Raw genomic sequence first — 22,741 nt, forward strand, 5'->3', positions numbered from 1 at the left:
TTCTAGGAATCAATCCTAATAAATTTGGAATAGGCCTTATGTATAAATATAATCATGGCAGTGTTATTTATAATAAAGAAAAAATGAAAACAATCTAAATATCCAGCAATAAAAGTACAATGCATTCATTTGAGAAAACACTGTACAGTCCTCAAAATGTTTATGAAGAATTACAACAGCCAAAAATATACTTATGAAATGATAGTAAGTAGAGAAAAATAAGCAAGATACGAAGTTGCATAAAACTATGCCTTCATTTAACAAATAAGTCTCTGAATATATATAATTATATATATATATATATATATATATATATATATATATATATAGTAAAACACTGGATTGCAAGTAACTTGTTCTGCAAGTATTCTGCAAGACAAGCAAACATTTCTAATAAATTTTAACTTGTTAAATGAATGATATCTTGCAATATGAGTAGTAAGTGACGCCAGATGTCAAATGATCACAATTGAGTCAATGGTTCTTCTCTCTCCCCCTCCCTCCCTCCCTCTCTCTCTCTCTCTCTCTCTCACTGCGGGATTGTGGGTGATTGCCTCCCATGCTCGGATGCTCGGTCTCAGGCCACAGTGTTTGGCAGAAATCAGTGATTTTTCAGAACATTGGCAAGTGCCCACAACTGGCATTAGTGTATTTTTTGTCACTTCAAAGCACAAGAGTAAGCTTTTCCATCCAAGAGTAAGCTTAGGAATGCTTTGCTTCATTCTAGGTCAGGCTGCCTGCAGATATAGACCCTTTCCTCTGTTGCCTTATTGCCAGTTACACTAAAAACAGTATATGACAAGAGTTTATTAATACTGTACTGTGCCAACATCCATGCAAGTGTATACGATGGCTTCCATGCAGGAAAAGATGCCATTGAGCCAATAGATAACAGTGATTCCATTAGTGATCATGAAAGTCATCCTACACAATAAACCTCCTCTCTCTGGTCTCCCTCACACCAGTCACAAAGGTTTTCAAAGGTAAGTGCAGGTTAACTTATTTTTCTATATATATTGTATTTTCTTCATTATTTTATATTATGTATTGTAATCATTTTTTTTTAATTTTTTTTTTAACGTTTATTTATTTTTGAGACAGAGAGAGACAGAGCATGAACGGGGGAGGGTCAGAGAGAGAGGGAGGCACAGAATCTGAAACAGGCTCCAGGCTCTGAGCAGTCAGCACAGAGCCCAACGCAGGGCTCGAACTCACATACCGAGAGATCGTGACCTGAGCCGAAGTCGGACGCTTAACCGACTGAGCCACCCAGGCGCCCCTGTATTGTAATCATTTTTATATGAATATTTTTGGATTGCGGAATGAACCATCTGCATTTCCATTATTTCTTATGGGGAAATTCGCTTTGATATATGAGTGCTTTGGATTACAAACATGTTTCCAGAATGAATTATGTTCGCAAACCAAGGTTTTACTGTATTTTAAAAACATACATATGTATATGAAACATTGAAAGTACCCCAAAATGTTAAAAAAAGGGGATCTTCTGAGAGGTTTTTTTCTTTCTCCTCAAAAAGTCAAGATTCTTAGTTGCAAACAAAAGAAGTCATTCTGACAAAGTTAAGCAGCAAAGGCACTTATAAGAAATTGACAGGGTAATTGAGGGCACTGAAAACAGTCTGCAGGCAAAACTTCTCAGAGCAATGCCTAGGTCTGGCTGATAAGAAAACCATCACCACTGTTGCTGTCAAGTAACAAATGCCACCAGCAGGACACAACTGTTGGCTGTCAGAAATTCTAGAAAGCTACCACCTTTTAAACCGCAACCCCCCAGAAGCTGTACATGTCTGTTGCTAATCACCCAGCAAAAAACAAACAAACAAAGGAAACAAGGTGGAGGCTATTTCTTCAAGTTGCTCAACTCCAAATCAAAGTCATGGAGGGTTTTGACATAACTGACTTAGATTATAAAGGGATACTTCTGACTGGTGGCAGGAAAGTATAATGTAGGGGCAGAGGAGAAAGCAAGGAGACTACTGAGGAAGGTAGTGCAATAATCCAGGTTGGAGGTGAAGAGAGGCTGATTGAAAAGGGAGTGGTGAGAAGTGGATGAATTCCAGATCTACTTCAAAGATGAGTCCATCAGATTTACTAATGGAGTACATACATGTGAGGAGTGAAACAGGAATCAAGGGAGACTCCAAGATTTTGTCCTGAGAATTTGGAGACTGAGTTGTAATGTACTGAGATGGGAAAGATCGTGTATGGAGATGACAAGCAGCAGCTGAATACATGACAGGAGCTCAAGGCTGGAGATAGAAATATAGAAAATATTTTTGCATAGTGGCTAGTACCTCTTGAACAGTGGGTAGGGATTTCCTGTTGGGGCCAAGTACAATCTGGACATACCTGGGCATGTTTGGTCGAAATCCCATTTTCTTAAAAATATTTTTTAAATGTTTATTTATTTTTAAGAGAGAGAGAGAGAGACAGAGCATGAACAAGGGAAGGGCAGAGAGAGACAGAGATACAGAATCTGAAGCAGGCTCCAGGCTCTGAGCTGTCAGCACAGAACCCAATGCGGGGCTTAAACCCATGAACCAAGAGATCATGACTTGAGCTGAAGTCAGACACCTAACCGACTGAGCCACCCAGGTACCCCTGAAATCCTATTTTCATGAAGACTAGGGAGCCCTCCAAGAGGGCACTTAGGTTGAGTTGGAACCAATGGAAAATTATTTAGACTTTGACAGCGAGAAAAGATTATGAACAGCATGGGGACTATGATTTGGATTCATCTTTTAATCTAAACCCCGTAGGAACACAGAGAGGGTGTAAATAAAATCTAAAAGGCACCTGGGCATAGAGCACTGCCCTGGGATCCACCCTGATGGCCTGGTTCCTTTGTGGAATGGTGGCCACACAAGAGAAAAGACCAGAAAAGTAGCACGTGCCTAGAAAAGTAGCACAAACTATTGGTGGAAATGGATTCATTCACCAGCTAATGTAAAACAAACACTTGGACACCATCTTATGGACGGTTTTGCAAGACTTTTTGGTTCTATGTTAGGTAGTAAGGACAAGAAACCAGGGTGTGTTACCAACCTAACGATGCAGTTGGCTCTGCTAGGGTAAAAAAAAAAAATGGTTAGAGTATGAATTTTTACTAATAAAGAGTTGAGGAAGAGGCACCTGGGTGGCTCAGTCAGTTAAGCATCTGACTTAGGCTCAGGTCATGATCTCACAGTTTGTGAGTTCAAGCCCCATGTCGGGCTCTGTGCTATCAGCAGAGTCTGGAGCCAGCTTCCGATTCTGTGTCTCCTTCTCTCTCTGCCCCTCTCCTACTCTGTCTCTGTCTGTCTCTCAAAAATGAATAAACGTTAAAAAAATATTTTTAAGGAGTTGAGGAAAATGAAGGAATTCAGAATATTTTTCCAAAATGTGCCACTTTGGCACGTGGACTATTTTGAGCTGAAAACAATCAAGACCTGTGGTCTCAGGGGAAAATTTTGACCCTCCATTAGCTGCCTAGAAAAATAACATAACAACCATACTCTTGTTTACTGTGCCTTTCCTAGTAACCTCTCATAACTGGCTTTCTCCTCCCCAGTCTTTGGTCTTTACTGGAAGATGGTGTTTAAGGCAGTGGCTTGGGCCATTTTAGGGAGCTACTCAGTTTTCCTGGGTATCTTTCATGTGTACAGGAGGTATACATGTTATTAAACTTCTGCTTATTTTCCAGTGTTAATCTGTCTTTTTATTATAGGAGGTATCTCAGCCAAGAATTTAGAAGGGTAGTGGGGAAATAAATCTTCCTTCTTCATAGTTCCAAGAAAAGTTTCAAGATAGTTATAATTATTCTTGAATACACAAAGATAATTCACCCAGTCCTGAGAACTGCACATAACCTCAAGCCCCCAATCATCCAAGCTAGGCAAAAGAAATGAAAGTAAAAATAAACTTTATAAAGTTACAGGTTTCAAGAAGGCAATTTTAAAAAATTTTTATTTATTTTTTGAGAGAGAGAGACACATACAGAGTGTGAGCAGGGGACAGGCAGAGAGAAAGGGAGACACAGAATCTGAAGCAGGCTCCAGGCTTCGCACTGTCAGCATAGAGTCCGATGTGGGGCTTGAACTCACAAACTGTGGGATCACAATCTGAGCTAAAGTTGGTGCTTAACTGACTGAGCCACCCAGGCACCCCAAAGAAGGCAAATTATATTTTGAAAGTGTATCTTCAACTGTTGAGTAGAGAAAAGAAATATATTTTTTTAAAAAAAGAGAGAGAGAGAAAGAAAGTGGCATTTGCCTACCATTTTCCATTTAATCTCCAAAGATGTTTAAAAACTAATTATAAAATATCAATTTGGGTGAGTCCATTCATTTTAAAATTAGGAAAATAAATAATTTAGTCTATCCAAATGAATATCAAATGCAGTGGCATAAAAAATCAGAAGATAAAGAGTTTATTAAGAAACAAATTAACACCATTCTGAATAATTTGCATCAAAATCCACTGTGAATCTATAGCATAATTCTTATACTGTCAAGATATATTTTTTAAGCAATTAGCCTATCTAAAGGTAATGCTATAAAGTATGAAAATGTTCTAGGTTAAACTTAGTCTCAGTTGTACCTATGGGAAGCATATATGCATGCCTAAGTTATTAAAGGGAAGTAATAATAATAGTTAATAGATACAGTACTTATGTGTGTGTTGCACGCAGTAAACATTTTTTTAATGGAGTCCATTTTTTTAAGTTTATGTATTTTGAGAGAAAGAGAGAGTATGAGTGAGGGAGGGGCAGACAGAGAGGGAGAGAGAGAATCCCAAGCAGGCTGTGCACTGTCAGCACAGAGCCTGATGTGGGGCTCGATCCCACAAACAGTGAGATCATGATCTGAGTGGAAATCAAGAGTCAGATGCTTAACAAGCCGAGCCATCCATGCACCCCAAACACTGTTTTTTTTACAAATAATTTCTTATCAATTCAATGAAGTATGTTATTACTATCCCATTTTTTTGAAGATAAGGAAGTCAAGGAACAGAAAAGTAAAATGCTCAGTCATTTAGCCAGTATATAGGAATTTATTTGAACACGGACAGCTTAAAGAAATTGTGCTCTTCACTGCAAGTAGGATTTGCAATCAGGCAGACCCTATATTAATATCAAATGAGGGCAGGAGACCGAGGCCTCTGTAAGACAGCTGTACTCGGCTCTTGCTCTCCACCTTATTCATGCAATGGCTGGAGGGCATGTTCAACCTTCCTACAAACCATCCATCTTGAACAGTGTTCATTTTGCCAATGGAAATTATTCGTAAACATCCTTATACTAATTAACAAACTCTCGGGTGTCAATTTTCATAACCGTATCTAAAATACTAAGAGCACCTTTGGAGTCTGGATTCCTGATTAGAGTGCTTCAGTGCTAACTAATTGTTCCTAGGATTTGGATTAGACTTAACTTGTACACACTAGCGTACATAAAACCGGCTTATACCAAGTTATTATTGTGTGAGGTATTGTGAGAAGTAAGGGAGATGATTCATTTTCAGAAATACCAAATAAAAGCTGTGTTGTCTAGTTAACAGTAGGTTTACAACCTTTTGGAAATTTATATGAACACCCCCCCCCATAATGGAGTCCCCTATTTTAGACACTTCACTCCCTGGTTCTTCTTCCCTTCTCCATTTCTCAGGCTTATTTTCAAGGGCTTTGCAATGAGCATGCACCAAAGAACAAAGGGAGGGCGTACTGAAAGTCGCTGCGTCACCTCAGGGAATGTACATTTGTTCCAGTCAGACTACTTTTTGCCTTCCATGGGCACAGGCGATGTCCAGGTAAGGCTGTAACCTCTGTAGTACTCAGCCAATGAAGAACCAGGGGAGGGACTTGCATGCCAAGAGACAAATTGTCTGCTATAACTGCCCTGAGTGTGCCTATCCATTAGACACCCACTCTTGCCATAACATTGATTAAAGCCTCGCTTCACTGAAGTCCAAGTCTCCCCGTCATTCCTTTCATTGGGTCAATAGGCTTATTATTTGCTTTTTTTTTTCATTGTTCTTTTTATTTATTTAAATCCAAGTTAGTTAACATATAGTGTAATAATGATTTAAGGAATAGAATTTAGTGATTCGTCACTTACATAGAACACCCAGTGCTAACCCCAACAAGTGCCCTCCTAATGCCCATAACCCATTTAGCCCATCCCCCGACCCAACACTCCACCAGCAACTCTCAGTTTATTCTCTGTATTTAAAGTCTCTTATGGTTTGTCTCCCTCTCTGTTTTTATGTATTTTTGCTTCTCTTCCCCTATGTTCATCTATTTTGTTTCTTAAGTTCCACATATGAGGGAAATCATGATATTTGTCTTTCTCTGACTCATTTTGCTTAGCATAATACACTCTAGTTCCATCCATGTTGTTGCAAAAGGCAAGATTCCATTCTTTTTGATCATCAAGTAATATTCCATTATATATATATATATATATATATATATATATATATATATATATATATATACCAATCTTCTTTATCTATTCATCGGTCAATGGACAATTGGGCTCTTTCCATAATTTGGCTATTGTCGATAGTGCTGCTAGAAACATTGGGGTGCATGTTTCTCTTCAAATAAGCACTGTTGTGTCCTTTGGATAAATATCTAGTAGTGCAATTACTGGATCATAGGGTAGTTCTATATCTTAATTTTTTGAGGAATCTCCATACTGTTTTCCAGAGTGGCTGCACCAGTTTGCATTCCCATCAGCAGTGCAAAAGGGTTCCTCTTTCTCCGCATCCTTGCCAATGTCTGTTGTTGCCTGAATTGTTAATGTTAGCCATTCTGACAGGCATGAGGTGGTATCTCATTGTGGTTTTGATTTGTATTTCCCTGATGATGAGTGATGTTGAGCATTTTTTCATGTGTCGGTTGGCCATCTGGATGTCTTCTTTGGAGAAGTGTCTATTCATGTCTTTTGCCCATTTCTTCACTGGATTATTTAGTTTTTGGGTGTTGAGTTTGATAAGTTCTTTACAGATTTTGGATACTAACCCTTTATCTGATATGTCATTTGCAAATATCTTCTCCCATTCCATCTGTTGTCTTTTAGTTTTGCTGATTGTTTCCTTCACTGTGCAGAAGCTTTTTATCTTGATGAGGTCCCAGTAGTTCATTTTTGCTTTTGTTTCCCTTGCCTCTGGAGACATGTTGAGTAAGAAGGTGCTGCAGCCAAGGTCAAAAAGATTGTTGCCTGATTTCTCCTCTAGGATTCTGATGGCTTCCTGTGTTACATTTAGGTCATCCATTTTAAATTTATTTTTGTGTAAGGTGTAAGAAAGTGGTCCAGGTTCATTCTGCATGTCACTGTCCAGTTTTCCCAGCACCATTTGCTGAAGAGGCTATCTTTGTTCCATTGGATAGTATTTCCTGCTTTGTCAAAGATGAGTTGGCCATACAACTCTGGGTCCATTTCTGGGTTCTCTACTCTTTTCCATTAATTCATGTGTCTGTTTTTGTGCCAGTACTATAATGTCTTGATGACTACAGCTTTGTAATACAGCTTGAAGTCTGGAATTATGATGCCTCCAGGTTTGGTTTTCTTTTTCAATATTTCTTTGGCTATTCCTGGTCTTTTCTAGCTCCATACAAATTTTAGGATTGTTTGTTCTAGCTCTGTGAAGAATGCTGATGTTATTTTGATAAGATAGGGACTGCAATGAATATGTAGATTGCTTTCGGTAGTATTGACATTTTAACAATATTTGTTTTCCGATCCATGAGCATGGAATGTTTTTCCATATTGTTGTATCTTCTTCAATTTCTTTCATAAGCTTTCTATAGTTTTCAGTGTATAGATTTTTCACCTCTTTGGTTAGGTTTACTCCTGGGTATTTTATGTGTTTTTTTGGTGCAATTGTAAATGGGATCAATTCCTTTATTTCTCTTTCTACTGCTTCATTATTGGTGTGTAGAAATGCAACAGATTTCTCTACATTAATTTTATATCCTGCCACTTTGCTGAATTCATGCATCAGTTCCAGCAGTTTTTTGGTGGAGTCTTTTGGGTTTTCCACATAGAGTATCATGTTGTCTGTGAAGAGTGAAAGTTTGACTTCCTCCTTGTGGATTTGGATGCCTTTCATTTCCTTGTGTTGTCTGATTACTGAGGCTACAACTTCCAACACTATGTTGAATAACAGTGGTGAGAGTGACCATCCCTGTCATATTCCTGAACTTAGGGGGAAAGTTCTCAGGTTTTCCCTATTGAGGATTATATTAGCTGTGGGTCTTTCATATATGGCTTTTATAATCTTGAGGTATGTTCCTTCTACCCCTACTTTCTTGAGGGTTTTTATCAAGAAGAAATGCTATATTTTGTCAAATGCTTTTTCTGCATCCATTGAGAGGATCATGTGGTTCTTATCCTTTCTTTTTTAATGTGATGTATCACATTGATTGATTTATGGGTATTGAACCAGCTCTGCGTCCTAGGAATAAATCCCACTTGATCGTGGTGAATAATTATTTTAATGTATTGTTGGATCCGGTTTGCTAGTATCTTGCTGAGAATTTTTGCATCCATATTCTTCAGGGAAATTGGTCTGTAGTTCTGCTTTTTAAGGGGGTTTGGTTTTGGAATAAAGGTAATTCTGGCATTGTAGAATGAGTTTGGATTTTTTCCTTCCATTTCTATTTTTTGGAACAGCTTCAAAAGAATAGGTGTTAACTCTTCTTTAAATGTTTGGTAGAATTCCCCTGGAAAGCCCTCCAGCCCTGGACTCTTGTTTGTTGGGAGATTTTTGGTTACTGATTCAATTTCTTTAGTGGTTATGGGTCTGTTCAAATTTTCTATTCTTCCTGTTTCAATTTTGGTAGTTTATATGTTTCTAGGAAGTTGTCCATTTCTTCCAGATTGCCCAACTTGTTGGCATGTAGTTGCTCATAATATTCTCTTATTATTGATTGTATTTCTGTGGTGTTGGTTGTGATCTCTCCTCTTTCATTAGTGATTTTATTTATTTGGATCCTTTCCTTTTTCTTTTTGATCAGTCTGGCTAGGGATTAATCAATTTTGTTAATTCTTTCAAAGAACCATCTCCTGGATTCATTGATCTGTTCTGTTTGATTTTGATATCATTGATTTCAGCTCTAATCTTTATTATTTCCCTTCTTCTGCTGATTTGGGGCTTTGTTTGCTGATCTTTCTCCAGTTCTTTTAGGTGTAAGGTTAAGTTGTGTATTTGAGACCTATCTTCCTTCTTTAGGAAGGCCTAGATTGCTATATACTTCCCTCTTATGACTGCTTTTGCTGCATCTAGAGGTTTTGAGCTGTCGTGTTTCCATTTTCATTGGCTTCCATGTACTTTTTAATTTCCTCTTTAATTTCTTGGTTAACCCATTCATTCTTTAGTAGGAAGTTCTTTTATCTCCAAGTATTCATGGTCTTTCTAAATTTTTTCAAGTTTCATAGCATTGTGGTCTGAAAATATGCAAGGTATGATCTCAATCTTTTTATACTTGTTGAGGGCTGATTTGTGACCTAGTATGTGATCTATTTTGGAGAATGTTCCATGTGCACTAGAGAAGAATGTGTATTATGCTGCTTTAGGATAAAATGTTCTGAAAATATCTGTTAAATCCATCTGGTCCAGTGTGTCATTCAAAGCCATTGTTTCCTTGTTGATTTTCTGCTTACATGATCTGTCCATTGTTGTAACTAGGATGTTGAAGTTCCCTACTATTATGGTATTATTATCAATGAATTTCTTTATGTTTGTGATTAATTGATTTGTATATTTGGGATTCCATGTTGGAGGCATAAATATTTACAATTGTTAGACCTTCTTGGTGGATAGTCCCCTTAATTATGATATAATGCCCTTCTTCATCTCTTGTTACAGTCTTTATTTTAAAATATAGTTTGTCTGATATAAGTATGGCTACTCCAGCTTTCTTTAGATGACCATTGGGATGATAAATGGTTCTCCATCCCCTTACTTTCAATCTTCAGGTGTCTTTAAGTCTAAAATGAGTCTCTTGTAAGCAGCATATGGATGGTGTTGTTTTCTTTTCCATTCTGATACCATATGTCTTTTGATTGGAGGATTTTGTCCATTGACATTTAGAGTGAGTACTGAAATGTATGAATTTAGTGCCATTGTGTTGCCTGTAGAGTTGGTGTTTTTGGTGGTGTTCTCAGGTCCTTTCTAGTCTTTGTTGCTTTTGGTTTTGTTTTGTTTAATTTTGCCTTTTCTCCACTCAAAGAGTTCCCCTTAAAATTTCTTACAGGGCTGGTTTAGTGGTCATGATCTCTTTTAGTTTTTGTTTTTCTGGGAAACTTTTTCTCTCCTTCTATTTTGAATGACAGACTTGCTGGATGAAGAATTATTGGCTACATATTTTCCAATTCAGCACGTTGAATATATCCTGCCACTCCTTTTCTGCCCTCTCAAGTTTCTGTGAATAGGTCTGCTGTGAGCTTGATCTGTCTTCCCTTATAGGTTAAAGGCTTTTTCCCCTTGCTGCTTTCATAATTCTTTCCTTGTATGTATATTTTGTGAATTTACTATGATATGCCTTGGTGATGGTTGGTTTTTGTTGAATCTAATGGGAGTTCTCTGTGCTTCTTGCATTTTGATGTCTGTGCCCTTCCTCAGATTAGGAAAGTTTTCTGACATAATTTGCTCACATAAATCTTCTGCTTCTTTTTCTCTCTCTTCACCTTCTGGGACTCCTATAATTTGGATGTTATTTTTTTAATAAGTTACTGAGTTCTCTAAGTCTTGTATCATGATCTGTAGCCTAGGTTTCCCTCTTTTTTTCTGTTTCATTATTCTCCATATTTTTTTCTTCTATATCACTCATTCACTGCTCTGCTTTGTCCAGCCTTACCATCATGGCATCCAGTCGAGATTGCATCACAGTTATAGCATTTTTAATTTCAGCCTGGCTAGATTTTATTTCTTTACTCTCCACAGAAAGGGATTCTCTGGTGTCTTCTATGTTTTTTTTAATGCAAGCTAGTATTCTTATTATCGTGGTTCTAAATTCTAGTTCAGACATTTTATATCTGTGTTGATTAAGTCCCTGGCTTTCATTTCTTCCTGTTCTTTCTTTTGGGGTGAATTCCTTCATTTTGTCATTTTGGAGGAAGAAAAAATAATAAAATTAAAAATTAAAATTAAAAAATTAAAAATAAAACAAAAAATCAAATAAAGGAAGCTGGATCCCAGGTATGTTTTGGTCTGCTTGTTGAAAGAGGCTTGATAGAATAGAGAAGAAAGAGAAAGGAAAGAAGAAAAAACAGTAAGAAAAAAATGTTTTAAATTACAGAATAAAATAAATGAAATAGAATAAAAAGTTAAAAATAAAAAATAAAGTAAAAAAATAAATTTTTTTTAACTAAGAAAGAGAAAGAAAAGAAAGAATGAAAAAAGAAAACTTTAAGCAAATACAGACGCAAAGAAAATGAACAAATAATCGAACCAGTGAGCAGAATGAAACGTGAATGGTTACATCCAGTATCTCCTAGAACTGAAACTATGAAGCACTCTATGGTCCATATACTAAGCAGGTAGAGTGACTTGCAATGGTCTTCTGGGGGGTGTGCTTAGAGGGCACTGTTAGGCAGGGCTTAGTGTAATGGTTCTGTTCTCCACTAGGTGGCGCTACTTAGCTCACTGAGGTGGATCAGTGTACGTGTGCCCATGCACCGGTACCTGAGAGGTGGAAATGGCTTTACCCAGCTTCCTAGTCACTGGCGTAGGAACTTCATGCTCCCACACACCTTGGATCAAGCACCTCTACTTTGTCTCGGGTTTCTATCCACTCCCCACCTATAACAGTGGGCTTATTTCTGGCAATTTGGGGGCTTGGCCGAGATTAACGTCAGTGGGCAGGGTCCAGGTCCTCTTGTGAGAGGGGAGACGTGTCCCACCTCAGTTTGGGTGGCCTTTTTGCAAGAGGGCCCCTGGCCCTTGGGGGATTCGTGGAACTCAAGAACTTTTTTTACCTATGGAGATAGAAGAAGTGATGCTGGGTGTAGCCTATGGCAGCGACCTGGTAATTCCGTGCAGGGACTAAGGTAGGCAAGTTAGCCTATAAGTATTACCTTGGGAGTCCGGAAATCCTCAGAGGCTGAGTGTGTTTGACTGAGACGTATCCTAGATATAAAGCGAATACTGAGTCTTGAGTATCCTAGATACAAAGGGAATGCTGAGTCTTGATCCAAGGTTCCCTTCTCCTGCAAGGGAAACATCTGGAGACAGACGAAGCAGGTTCTGGAGAGTTCAGGAAACCTCCATTAAGGGTGGTTGAACATCCCAGGGAAACTCAGAAGCAGGAACTAGCCTGGTCAAGGATGGGGAACAGAAATTCTAGTATTAGGGGTAAGGGAAGAGACACCCAGAAAGAGGTGGGGACTCTTCAGATTCCCCCAGATAGTCCACTGGGACAAATGTTACAGTACTGGGAGGACGCTCCTTGTCTACTAGTTTGTGTCCAAATCTGAGGAAAGAACTGGAACAATGTGGGAAGGACATAGAGAACTTCCCTCTTCCCTCCAGGGGCTCAGGAAAGGGTTCTAGGTTATTGTCATTAAGGGAGGTCCCTTTGGGACAGGTAGAAATTGGCTTTGTCAGTGCCCCCCTCACCAGTTCTGAGGTAAGGAATTTCAAGAAGGAAATAAAACCACTGTTGGAAGCTCTATTGGGCTTGGCAGATCAGGTTGATCAGTTCTGGGGACCAGATAACACATCAGCTCAGCCCAAGAATAAACATTATCACAAATATCTTATTTACCGAAGAGGAAAGAGGAATTATCATGAGGGCTGCAATGTCTATTTGGGAAAGAGAGCACCCACCCAGCCTGGGTGTTAGGCGAGCTCAACAAAGCTGCTTGTAGACCTGGTTGGGATGACCATGATCCTGGGGACAGTGTTAGGATGCAGGATCTAAGAGAGCTAATAAAGGGATCAGGGAATCAGCTCCAAGATATCAGGATGTCGCCAAAGCTTTTGAGATATAGCAAGAGAAGGAGGAAACCCCAACTACTGTCTTACAGAGGCTTAGGGATCAAATGAGGAAATATTCAGGCCTCTACATTCAGAGAACCTATTGGGCAGGGTCTCCTGAAGGTTAATTTTGTCACTAGAAGTTGGCCTGATATTGCCAGAAAGTGCAGAAGACGGATGGATGGAATGAGAAGCAAATGGAAGGATTGCTCAGGGAGGCACAAAAGATATTTGTAAAGAGGGATTATTATGCCCAGAATTCGTGATCCCCAAATACCGCCAGGGAGCCGAGTCCGATGCAAAAGCAAAAGAACCTTTATTCGAGCTAGCTCGAGCTCAATCCACTACCTGCACCGACGCAGCGGTGAGATACCGGGGAGAGAGAGTGAGTTTTAAAAGCACAAAGGTTTTATAGGGGTCTAAGGGCAGTTGGTGAGGTAATGGCTGTGGCCTCAGCTGATTGGCTGGGGAAGGGTCAGAGTCCTGTTACGCAGGTCGCTGGGCGTGTTTTGATCAGGAAGTTTGAACGGGTGAGCGGGAGGTTACTCAAGGGGAGGAGGCGTGGTCTAGGTGAAGGACACAGAACAAGATGGAGTCCGCTGGCGTAGGCCCGCCCTTTCAGGATGAGGAGAAACAAAAACAGAAAGCAAAGATGATGGTAACAACTGTGGAGGAGATGATTGAAAGGAAAGGAGGAAATAGAGGAGGGGGGAGGGGGGAGGGGGGAAGGGGGAATGACGAGGAAAACAAAGGCTAGAGAGATGTAACTTAAATAAATCTCCTTGCAGATTGCAGCCCACTGATAAACACCTGAAACATGCAGAGCATGACCCTCCTCGCGGCTGCCTTAGTGCCTCAATGTCATTTTATTACCTAGGCTTACTAAAGGTCAAATAAGCTCGTGTTATCTCTGTTGCAATTTGTTAGCAAAAAGACTTAAAATGATGGCCAATTCTATTTATTTATATTGAGAGAGACAGCATGAGTGGGGGAGGAGCAGAGAGAAGGGGAGACAGAGAATCCCAAACAGGCTCCATGCTCTGTGTCAGGGAAATCAAAGAGCAATGTCCTGGGTTAGAAGATTATAGGGAACGCATTGCAAAGCAGAAAACTGCTTTTTGGCCTTGCTGAAAACAGTGGCCTTGCTTTGCTTATCTAGTTAGTGTATATCTACGGGTTAGTTAATGTATATCTATGGGTTAGGTCCTGCCTGTGTTCATAAATTCCTTAGACTATGTTATCTCATGGGATATTTTATCCTGCCTTGTTTTTCTGCATGCTTTCTATACATTCTTACTGGCACGTAGCCCACTGATGTATTGTGCAATGTTTCCCTAAATGCAGACTCAACGAATACGGGAGCTTGGGAGCAGCTGGGGGAAACTTCCCTTAGCCTCCCTCTCACCTCTCTTGACTTGAATGGAGTTTTGAGTAGTCCTTTCTGCTCTCCTCAGCTTTACTGGACAAAGCCCGAAGCCGAATCCACAACTGGTGACACTGACGCAATAGTGATAGACTTGAGAGGAAGATTTTCAGGGGGCAGAATGGACACATTCAGGCAAAGAAAGTGAAATTGTCCAGACTTCTGACAGACCACATCGCGGTAAGGGACAGCAGTACCCTCTTGGGATAGCTGCCAACGTGTCTAGTTTTCAGTGAGAATATTTTTCTCTTTCTCTACCATGGGCCAAAAAATGCCAAAGGAACAGCTATTATATTTAAAAACTTTACAGCAGCTTTTAAAGGCGGCTCATTGTGTGGTTACAAAAGATCAATTAAGTAAATTGTTATGAGCAATAAGAGATGCCTGTTCCTGGTTCCTCAACCATGGTACAGTTGATTTGGATCTATGGGAGCTAGTGGGAAAAAATCTAACAAGAAAACTTGAAAAAGGAGAGAAGCTTCCTGATTCCATTTTAGTGACCTGGAGTTTAGTCCGTACAGCATTATGTCACTTACGTGTATCTCCAGAGAAGGAACAAATTAAGAAAGAAAGCCTAACACCCACCTCTCCTACGACACCTCCTACTATGGATGATGACCCCTCCACCGCCCCTTCTGTGCCTACTCCTCCCAATCATTCATTCATTCATTCATTTCCCTGGTTAATGACTATGATAATTGGAGCCAACTGTAGTTAGTGTACCTCAGGACAGGGACTTTAAGGAATATCTCCAAGCAGCTGCTGAAACCCCATTTGGTTCGGGGAAATTCCCTGTCTTCTCTGGCCTGACATGGATTGCCTAATTCCACTAGCTGATGGAAAACAAAACAAAACAAAACCTGGCGTCTGCTCCTCTGAGCTGACAGGCTTTAGGACCCGGAGACGTCTTTCTCTGCTCTCTGGGCATTTATCTGCTTCCAGGCTTCTTGGCCAAACCTCACTGACTCATCCTTCCCCTCCCCCTTCTGTTTCTGCAGCATCTGGGGTGCGGCCCCTGCATAACTGGTTCCTATCCCACCCTCAGTGCCTCAGGCACCACTAGTTCCTCCTCCTACCCTCCTGTCCGGGAGCAAAGAGCACCCCCTTGGGCCCCCCCACTTCATATTCCCCACCAGCATTCCAGGTAAAAATTAACCATGGAGAACAAATTGTCTTAAGTGGACCCAAGTAAACCATATTCAGTGTTTAAGATAATTTAAGTTTGTTGGGTTTTGATAGACCTGTTTATCAGCATTAAATATGGAATTTATTCTATCTAGGTTTGCTGAAAGTCAAGTAAGCTTGTGTTATCTCTGTTGCAATTTCTTAGCAAAAGGATGACTTAAAATAATGGTTAATTTTGTCTGTCTCAAAGTTGTCATGGGTAATTGTGGAGATAGCTTTCAGTCCTTGGTAACCAGACGTTAAAGTTTTGTTTGCACAATAAATGGGATTGAATTCATTGGCTATCTAATGAGATAAAAGGCTAAAGCACTGATGACTAGATGTAGGTTTGTGCTTTTGACTTATTGCAGAGAAACTAAGACTATTTGGGTCTGATAAACATGCTTCATACTTTATTAAAATTTTACTATGGAAAACCTGCATTGCGCTCACTTGATAAACTTACCATCTGAAAAAAATTCTGATATAACAGTTCTCAACTGGTTACTCATGAAGTTTTGGGGTGATAATGGGGTGGTCTAGAGCTGAGAGTCAAGAAAGAATTCTTGAACACCTCTTTGGTGCAAAAAGGTTATTTTATTAAAGCATGGGGACAGGACCCATGGGTAGGAAGAGCTGCACTGGGGTTTGACAGGTAATTCATTATATACCCTCAGGTTGGGAGGGGGTCAGGGATAGAGTAAGTCTCTACGGAATTTTGGAAGCAAGGTTTCCAGGACCTTGAGGGGCTAGCTGTTGCTAGGGAAACTCCACTAATTACAGTTTAATATCACCTTAGTTATGAGACCCTTCAGATGTATATTAGGGGACCATAAGCTTGGAGTATGATTGCCAGCATATATTTTGGGGCAGTTGAGATACAGGAAGTAGATTTACAGGATCCTCCCATTTGGGACACTGTTAACCTAAGGTTCTCTTTTGCCCCCAGCAAAGTGTCATCATTGAGTCAGCTGAGCTCCTAGAGAGAGGTCACTCTGCCAGTTTCAAGGACTTGTCAATGGGCAGTAGGCAGTAAGGGAACTTAATTTTTCATTTACCTTAGTTTCTCACATCAGCATGGCAAGCACTTCAACCCCTTTCCTTTGTTCTTGGGTAGCCGGGAATGTCACACATATTACCCCGGGGGGTGGGGGGGAGTGTGTGTGCCAGCCTGTATTTTACCCTCAGCTTGCCCCACACTCCCTCATCAGTTATGAAGTTTTCATTGGAGACTAAGGTTTCTAAGAACTAAAATTCTGCTAAGTGTACTAAAGACTGATGGAAATAAGGAAAGCAATTCCATATGTAGAAAAGTAGGAGATATGTAAGAAAGATATAAAGAATGGGAATACATTTTTTTGTTGAAGGTAAAAGAAAGTAATTTTGTCCTAAATGAGACTTGTTGTTGGGAGAGAAATGGCTTGGGACAAAATCTGAATGCAAAGGAAAGTTGTAGAAGGTTCGTGAAGGGAAATCTTTGGAAAGGAATTTTATGTGTGGTCAGGATGGACTAATGTTGAAATGAATAGATTTTAAAAGTACACTGGTATAAGATTCAAATTCTGCTTTTCTCTGTGTTCAAGAGACTAAGTTTTCTTGGACTGTTGATCTGCTCTTGATAAGAAAATGTAAACAAAGTTGTTCGTTTTTTTTCTCTTTTGTCTGCTGGGAAAACCAAAGCTTATGTTTTGTCTTTTTCAGGTCTTTATTTAGTTAAAACTTCTCTATGTTAAAGGAGCTAAGTTTTGCTAACAACCATATAACTCTACTGGACAAGCTATTATAGAATGTACACATGCCACTTTAAAACAAATGCTTCACAGGTGCACCTGGGTGATTCGGTCAGTTAAACATTCAGTTTCAGCTCAGGTCATGATCTCATGGTTTGTGGGTTCGAGCCCCATGTCTGTCTCTGTGCTGACAGCTAGGAGCCTGTAGCCTGCTTTGGATTCTGTGTCTCCCTCTCTCTGACCCTCCTACGCTTACACTCTGTCTCTCCCTCTCTCTTTCTCTCAAAATAAATAAACATTAAATTAAAAAAAAATTGCTTCACAAACAAAAAAGGGTGAAACTGCACAATGACCCCCCACCTTGGAATTCACTGTATAAAGCCTTACACACTCTAAATTTTTTAAATTGTGATTCCCATGGCCTCACAGCTGCTGAATGGCATTTTGCACCACATCTCCTGGCTCAAGTATCAGAGCCTAAGTGCTACTTAAAGATATACAAGGCAATAATTCATGGAAAGGACCCTATGAACTGATAACATGGGGATGGGGACATGCATGTGTTCTCCCATCAGGACCGCACTGGGCACGTGCCCATCTGATCAAACCATACCATGATTTGGAAGGATCAGCCTTTCAACCCGCTTCCTCAGATGGCCGATTTGTCTTTGTAAGGGGAGACCATGCCCACAAACAACCAAGGCAAGTGATGTCACCTTCAGACAACTTAAGAAGCTTGATCAATATGTCAGTGAGGTCATAGGCCGTGTCTGAGCGCCACCAACCCCAGAAAACAGATTTTTAGCATATTTAGCTGTAGTTTCTCAAAACTCGGCTAATGTAATGATTTGCTGAATCTTTTTCTTTATCCGGACCACTACTGCTTTTTCCTCACTGTATTGGGTTCATATCATAGACCCCCCTTTATTTAAGCTGTTTACATGGTGGGATGCAGACCGTCCACTAACCAGTAATGATTCTTTTTGGACTGGAGGCATCTGGCTTCTGCCAAAAGTCCCTCTTACTAAATGGAGAGATTGGTTAAAGCTGAATACTTCTGTTCCTTTTGTGTCCTTAATGAAGTTTTGGGATGATGGTAGGGTGGTCTGGAGCTGACGGCCAAGAAAGAATTGTTGAAGTCTTTGGTGCAAAAGGTGATTTTATTAAAGCACGGGGACAGGACCCGTGGGCAGAAGAGCTGTATGGGGTCATGATGGGTAACTCATTACATACCCTCAGGTTGGGCGGGGGTCAGGGATAGAGTAAGTCTCTGAGGAATCTTGGAAGCAAGGTTTCCAGGACCTTGAGGGGCTAGCTGTTGCTAGGGAAACTCCATTTATTACTGTTTAGTAAAACCTCGGTCATGAGACCCTTCAGATGTGTATTGAGGGCCATAAGCTTGGAGTATGATTGCCAGCATCTATCTTGGGGCAGTTGAGATAAAGGAAGTTTCTAAAGGAATTTTTATATGTCAAAGTAGACTTACGGGATCCTGGGTGTCAGGATAATGTTAAGCTAAGATTCCCTTTTACCCCTAGAAAGTGTCATCATTGAGGCAGCTGAGCTCCTAGAGGGAAGTCACTCTGCCAGTTTCAAGGACTTGTCAATGGGCTGTAGGCAGTAAAGAAATTTAATTTTTCATTTGTCTTAGTCTCCCACATCACCATGGCAAGTACTTAAACCCCTTTTCTCTGTTCTTGAGTAGCCAGGAGTGTCCAAGGAATATCACACATAACCCACCTAGGGGTGGATGGGGTGATGTTAGCCTGTGCTTTGCTGTCAGCTTGCCCCATATCATCATCACATTTCCCTCCTTTTTGTGTAACCTGGATGTTTGAAAACCTTCTGGATGTTTAAAAATCACAGCACAGATGTATCTTCACCACGTGCCTAAAACACAGGACCACAAGGCAAATTTGACATTCATTTCAGTAGCCTCCTTCGCTACATCCACCTCCACCAAGGAATCTCATCCACTTCTCCCCACTGATCATTGCCACATAAAGAAGATATGGCCCCCTTGTGGCTCTTCAGTCATCTAGCAGCCCTGCCGGACCTCCCTTGCCCATAAAGAGGAATTTTTTTCAAAATCTTACTCTCATTAACTAGGGTCCTAAAGGACACAACCTCAGTGGGCAAACCAATTGGGTTTTCAGAACCTCATAGCTTCTCCATCCTTTGCACTGATGGTGGACTTTCAGGGCCAATATTAAGAATTGAAAACAGGTTCACATAACCTGTGGCATCACAACTTACAGCGTCTTAGCCTTCCTGTTTTGTTATGCCATCTCCCTCACAGGCATTATGCTAATAGTAATGGTACCTTTCATATGAATCTCACACAGATTGTCCCAGACAGCGTCGTGATCTGTACACCTCATCCCTATGTTTTCATAATTTCCACTAAGCCGGTTAATACAAGATTCAACAACCCATATTGTTTTTGAAGTACCTCCTCTGGCTTGGTACACAGCCTGTAGCAGCCATTATAACATCACCAAACTTTCTGTCTCGCCTATGTTTATCTTAAAAGGATAGCCTCAAATTTGGTTGCCGGTAAATCTAACAGGGCCCTGGGAAGGGTGCAACGGTATTGCTGAATTAGCCCAAGCCATTTCTAAGTGGAGACCTAAAAGATTTGTTGGATGGCTCATTGCCTTCCTTATCTCATAGGTTGTCATCTTAACCATAGCCTCTGTTGCCGAGGTCTCCCTGACAAAGTCTATCCGCAATGCTAAAGTAGTCAATCACGTAATGACTGATATCACCAAGGCAACGACTACTCAAAGGCAGGTTGCTAACAGTATTAGGCAAGACGACAAGCGCTGAAGCAGCCCTCGAATGCATGGGGGACCGCCAACAGGCACTTGTTGATCATCAAAGTATACAATGTGACTGGCGACATAACAAACTTTGTGTCACTCTCTTACAATATAATATGTCTCAGCACTCCTGGGAGTTAGTGAAAAAACACCTGCAAGGAGCTTCTTCCCCCAATTTACAATCTGAGATTAATGCTCTGTCTTCCCAGCTACATCAAAACCATTAGATATTCAACAGGAAACACAGATACAAGTTGAACAGGAGTTATCTGACAATGTGAAATGGTTAAATCCAACCAACTGGTTCCATGACCTCAATTTATTTGGATTATTGGAGCTCTCCACTTATTAATCTTTTTTGTCTTTCTCATAGCCCTGTGAATGATCTACACCTTAGTGGCCTCCTCATGACATCGTGAACAATGACTGGTTACCCTCCTCAATTTTCATTTATTTGAGGCCTCTTCAAACAAAAAGTACAGGGATACTCGATAATCCTTTAGCATTTTATCTATGCAAGCCTTTATCAGCAGTGTATATCAGTTAATTTGTGTACGATTATAAAGATCCCATGGTTCTCCAAAATAAAAATAGTTCTAGGGTGTTCTTTTTTCCGATTACTATACGCTTACTGTAAAAAAAAAAAAAAAAAATCCACAATAAAGAAAAGGAAGGAAGTAAAGAAAAAATCTAAACTGCCACCATTCAGAGAGATTAACACTGAAAACAAGTTTCTTTCTTAACACACATGCGTACTTTTCAAGGACACGATGGCAAAGACCAGGGTAAGAACAGGAAAGACTCAGCCAAGTTGTAAGCCTTCTTGAAAAGAAGCAGAGGCTTGCATTTGCTCCTTGCTAAAAGTTCCTGTTCTGAGCAAACCCTCTTCTGTGGGCTTTTGTTGTGGAGACCTTTTTGTTTGTGAAAATTAAGAAGTGTTGAGGGTTGTAGCTCAGAAGGGCTAATTTGCCTGGCATAATAATGTAAAAAGAGTCTCTAAGGGCAGACATTCCCTTTTGCTTGTTATTTTCAAGAAATTAGAGAAAAAATTGATTAGTTCTTTTCAATACCAAGATAATATTGCTTATTCTTGGGAGTTGTATGTGTGCAATGGGGATTGCGCAAGCAATCACAAAATGTCACTAAATTTCCTTGTTTGCAAGGTCTCATTTTTCTTGTTCTGGTGTTCAAAACTCAGACAATCTAGCTCACAGAGACTCAGAAGAAGGTGGGAAGCAGTCCCAGGCCTGCATCTCACCTCAAGCTGCAGGAATGTCTCACTGTTGACTACCTTGATCAAAAGGTTACCTCTGAGCCCTAGACAAGAAGTCTTAGGTCAATGTAATGGAATGAAATGCTGGTACCAATTAGGCAGCCTGGACACAATTGAGATTATTTATGAGTATTTTGTGAGGTTATCGGGGGTGGGCAATACATTCACCTCAGAGTTCTATAATGTTTCCTTTTAAGAGTTTCCATCAAAAATAATCACCCCAAACCTGTTCCATTCTCCACATCTCTTGGTTTTCTTAAACACGATTGTTTCTAAAACCAGATCACACCCCAACTACAACTAAAAAAACAAACGAAAAAACCCTTCTATAACTTCTCATTCGATTCGTGATAAAATCCAAATCATTGGCAGAAGCCAGCAAGTTCTCCCTGATCTGCCTCTTACTGCTGTCTCTGTCGTGAAAGCACTATTTGGATTCTAAATTCCATGAGAACCATGTACCATGTTTCCTACCAGCCATACTTGAAGACCATCTCTGTAGAGACAGACAACGTGCAGTGGCTCTTTCTCTATTTTGTTTCCAACTTCACAGCTGGATATGAGACAGAGAAGCTGAAGAGACCCCATGGGGAAAAAAACAAAAAAAGCCATTTTTTTTCCTTTGCTTCTTTTCCAGTTTCTATTCTTGCTAGGACCTGCACCCACATTCTTCTCTACACATGCCTTGTAATGCAAATAGCCTATGTTCTCCTTTGTTTTTTTAAAGTAGGCTCTATGCCCAACATGAGGCTTGAACTCACAACCCTGAAATCAATAGTCATATTCACTACAGACCGAGCCATCCAGGCTACATATGTCTTCCTTGTAAGGGACAAAGAGATAATAATATGTTTGGAGTCTCCCAGCACAATAAATCTAAGGAGTGATGAGGCAGGATCATCATAAACATTCTCTAAGACTACTGACTCCAAACACCTTGGTGCCAAGACCCATGACTTCAGGGAATGAGTGACTTATGAAGGACACCCGGACTCTGTCCTGGTTCTGACCAGTTCCTAGAAGCCTAAGAGGACACAGATCATAATTGACCGTACCTGACCATAATTGACCATATGGTACCTGACCATAATTGACAGTAAAAACCCCAGACCCTAAGCAAAGGTGAGACTCATGCTCTTTTCCTTTCCTGGATACTCTGTCCAAATCTCTCTCCATATATATATATATATATATATCTATATATCTATATATATCTATATATCTATATCTATATCTATATATATATATATATATATATATATATATATATATCTTCAATAAACTCTACTTTCACCTCCTGCTGGCCCACATCTGATGTCCACCTTTCTCAAGCCAAGGACCCTCTG

The 22,741-nt window shown here is 40.1% G+C and overlaps 2 protein-coding genes across 5 annotated transcripts in view; both read left to right on the forward strand.

Moving 5' to 3' along the window:
• GLIPR1L2 (GLIPR1 like 2) overlaps nucleotides 1–20,129 on the forward strand; it is a 67,420-nt gene extending 47,291 nt beyond the window's left edge. The window contains exon 9 of the mRNA XM_042948330.1: nucleotides 19,974–20,129. Coding sequence (XP_042804264.1) covers nucleotides 19,974–20,129 — 156 coding nt within the window. The remainder of the gene's footprint in view (nucleotides 1–19,973) is intronic.
• GLIPR1 (GLI pathogenesis related 1) overlaps nucleotides 14,351–22,741 on the forward strand; it is a 48,956-nt gene continuing 40,565 nt past the window's right edge. Inside the window, exon 1 of one of the 4 annotated variants that reach the window (XM_042947199.1) lies at nucleotides 14,351–14,586. The gene's annotated coding sequence lies outside the window, so the exon portion shown is untranslated. The remainder of the gene's footprint in view (nucleotides 14,587–22,741) is intronic. The other 3 variants (XM_042947200.1, XM_042947201.1, XM_042947202.1) reach the window with 3 other exon arrangements.

Source organism: Panthera leo, chromosome B4 (genome assembly GCF_018350215.1).
Source record: "Panthera leo isolate Ple1 chromosome B4, P.leo_Ple1_pat1.1, whole genome shotgun sequence".
NCBI lineage: Eukaryota > Metazoa > Chordata > Mammalia > Carnivora > Felidae > Panthera > Panthera leo.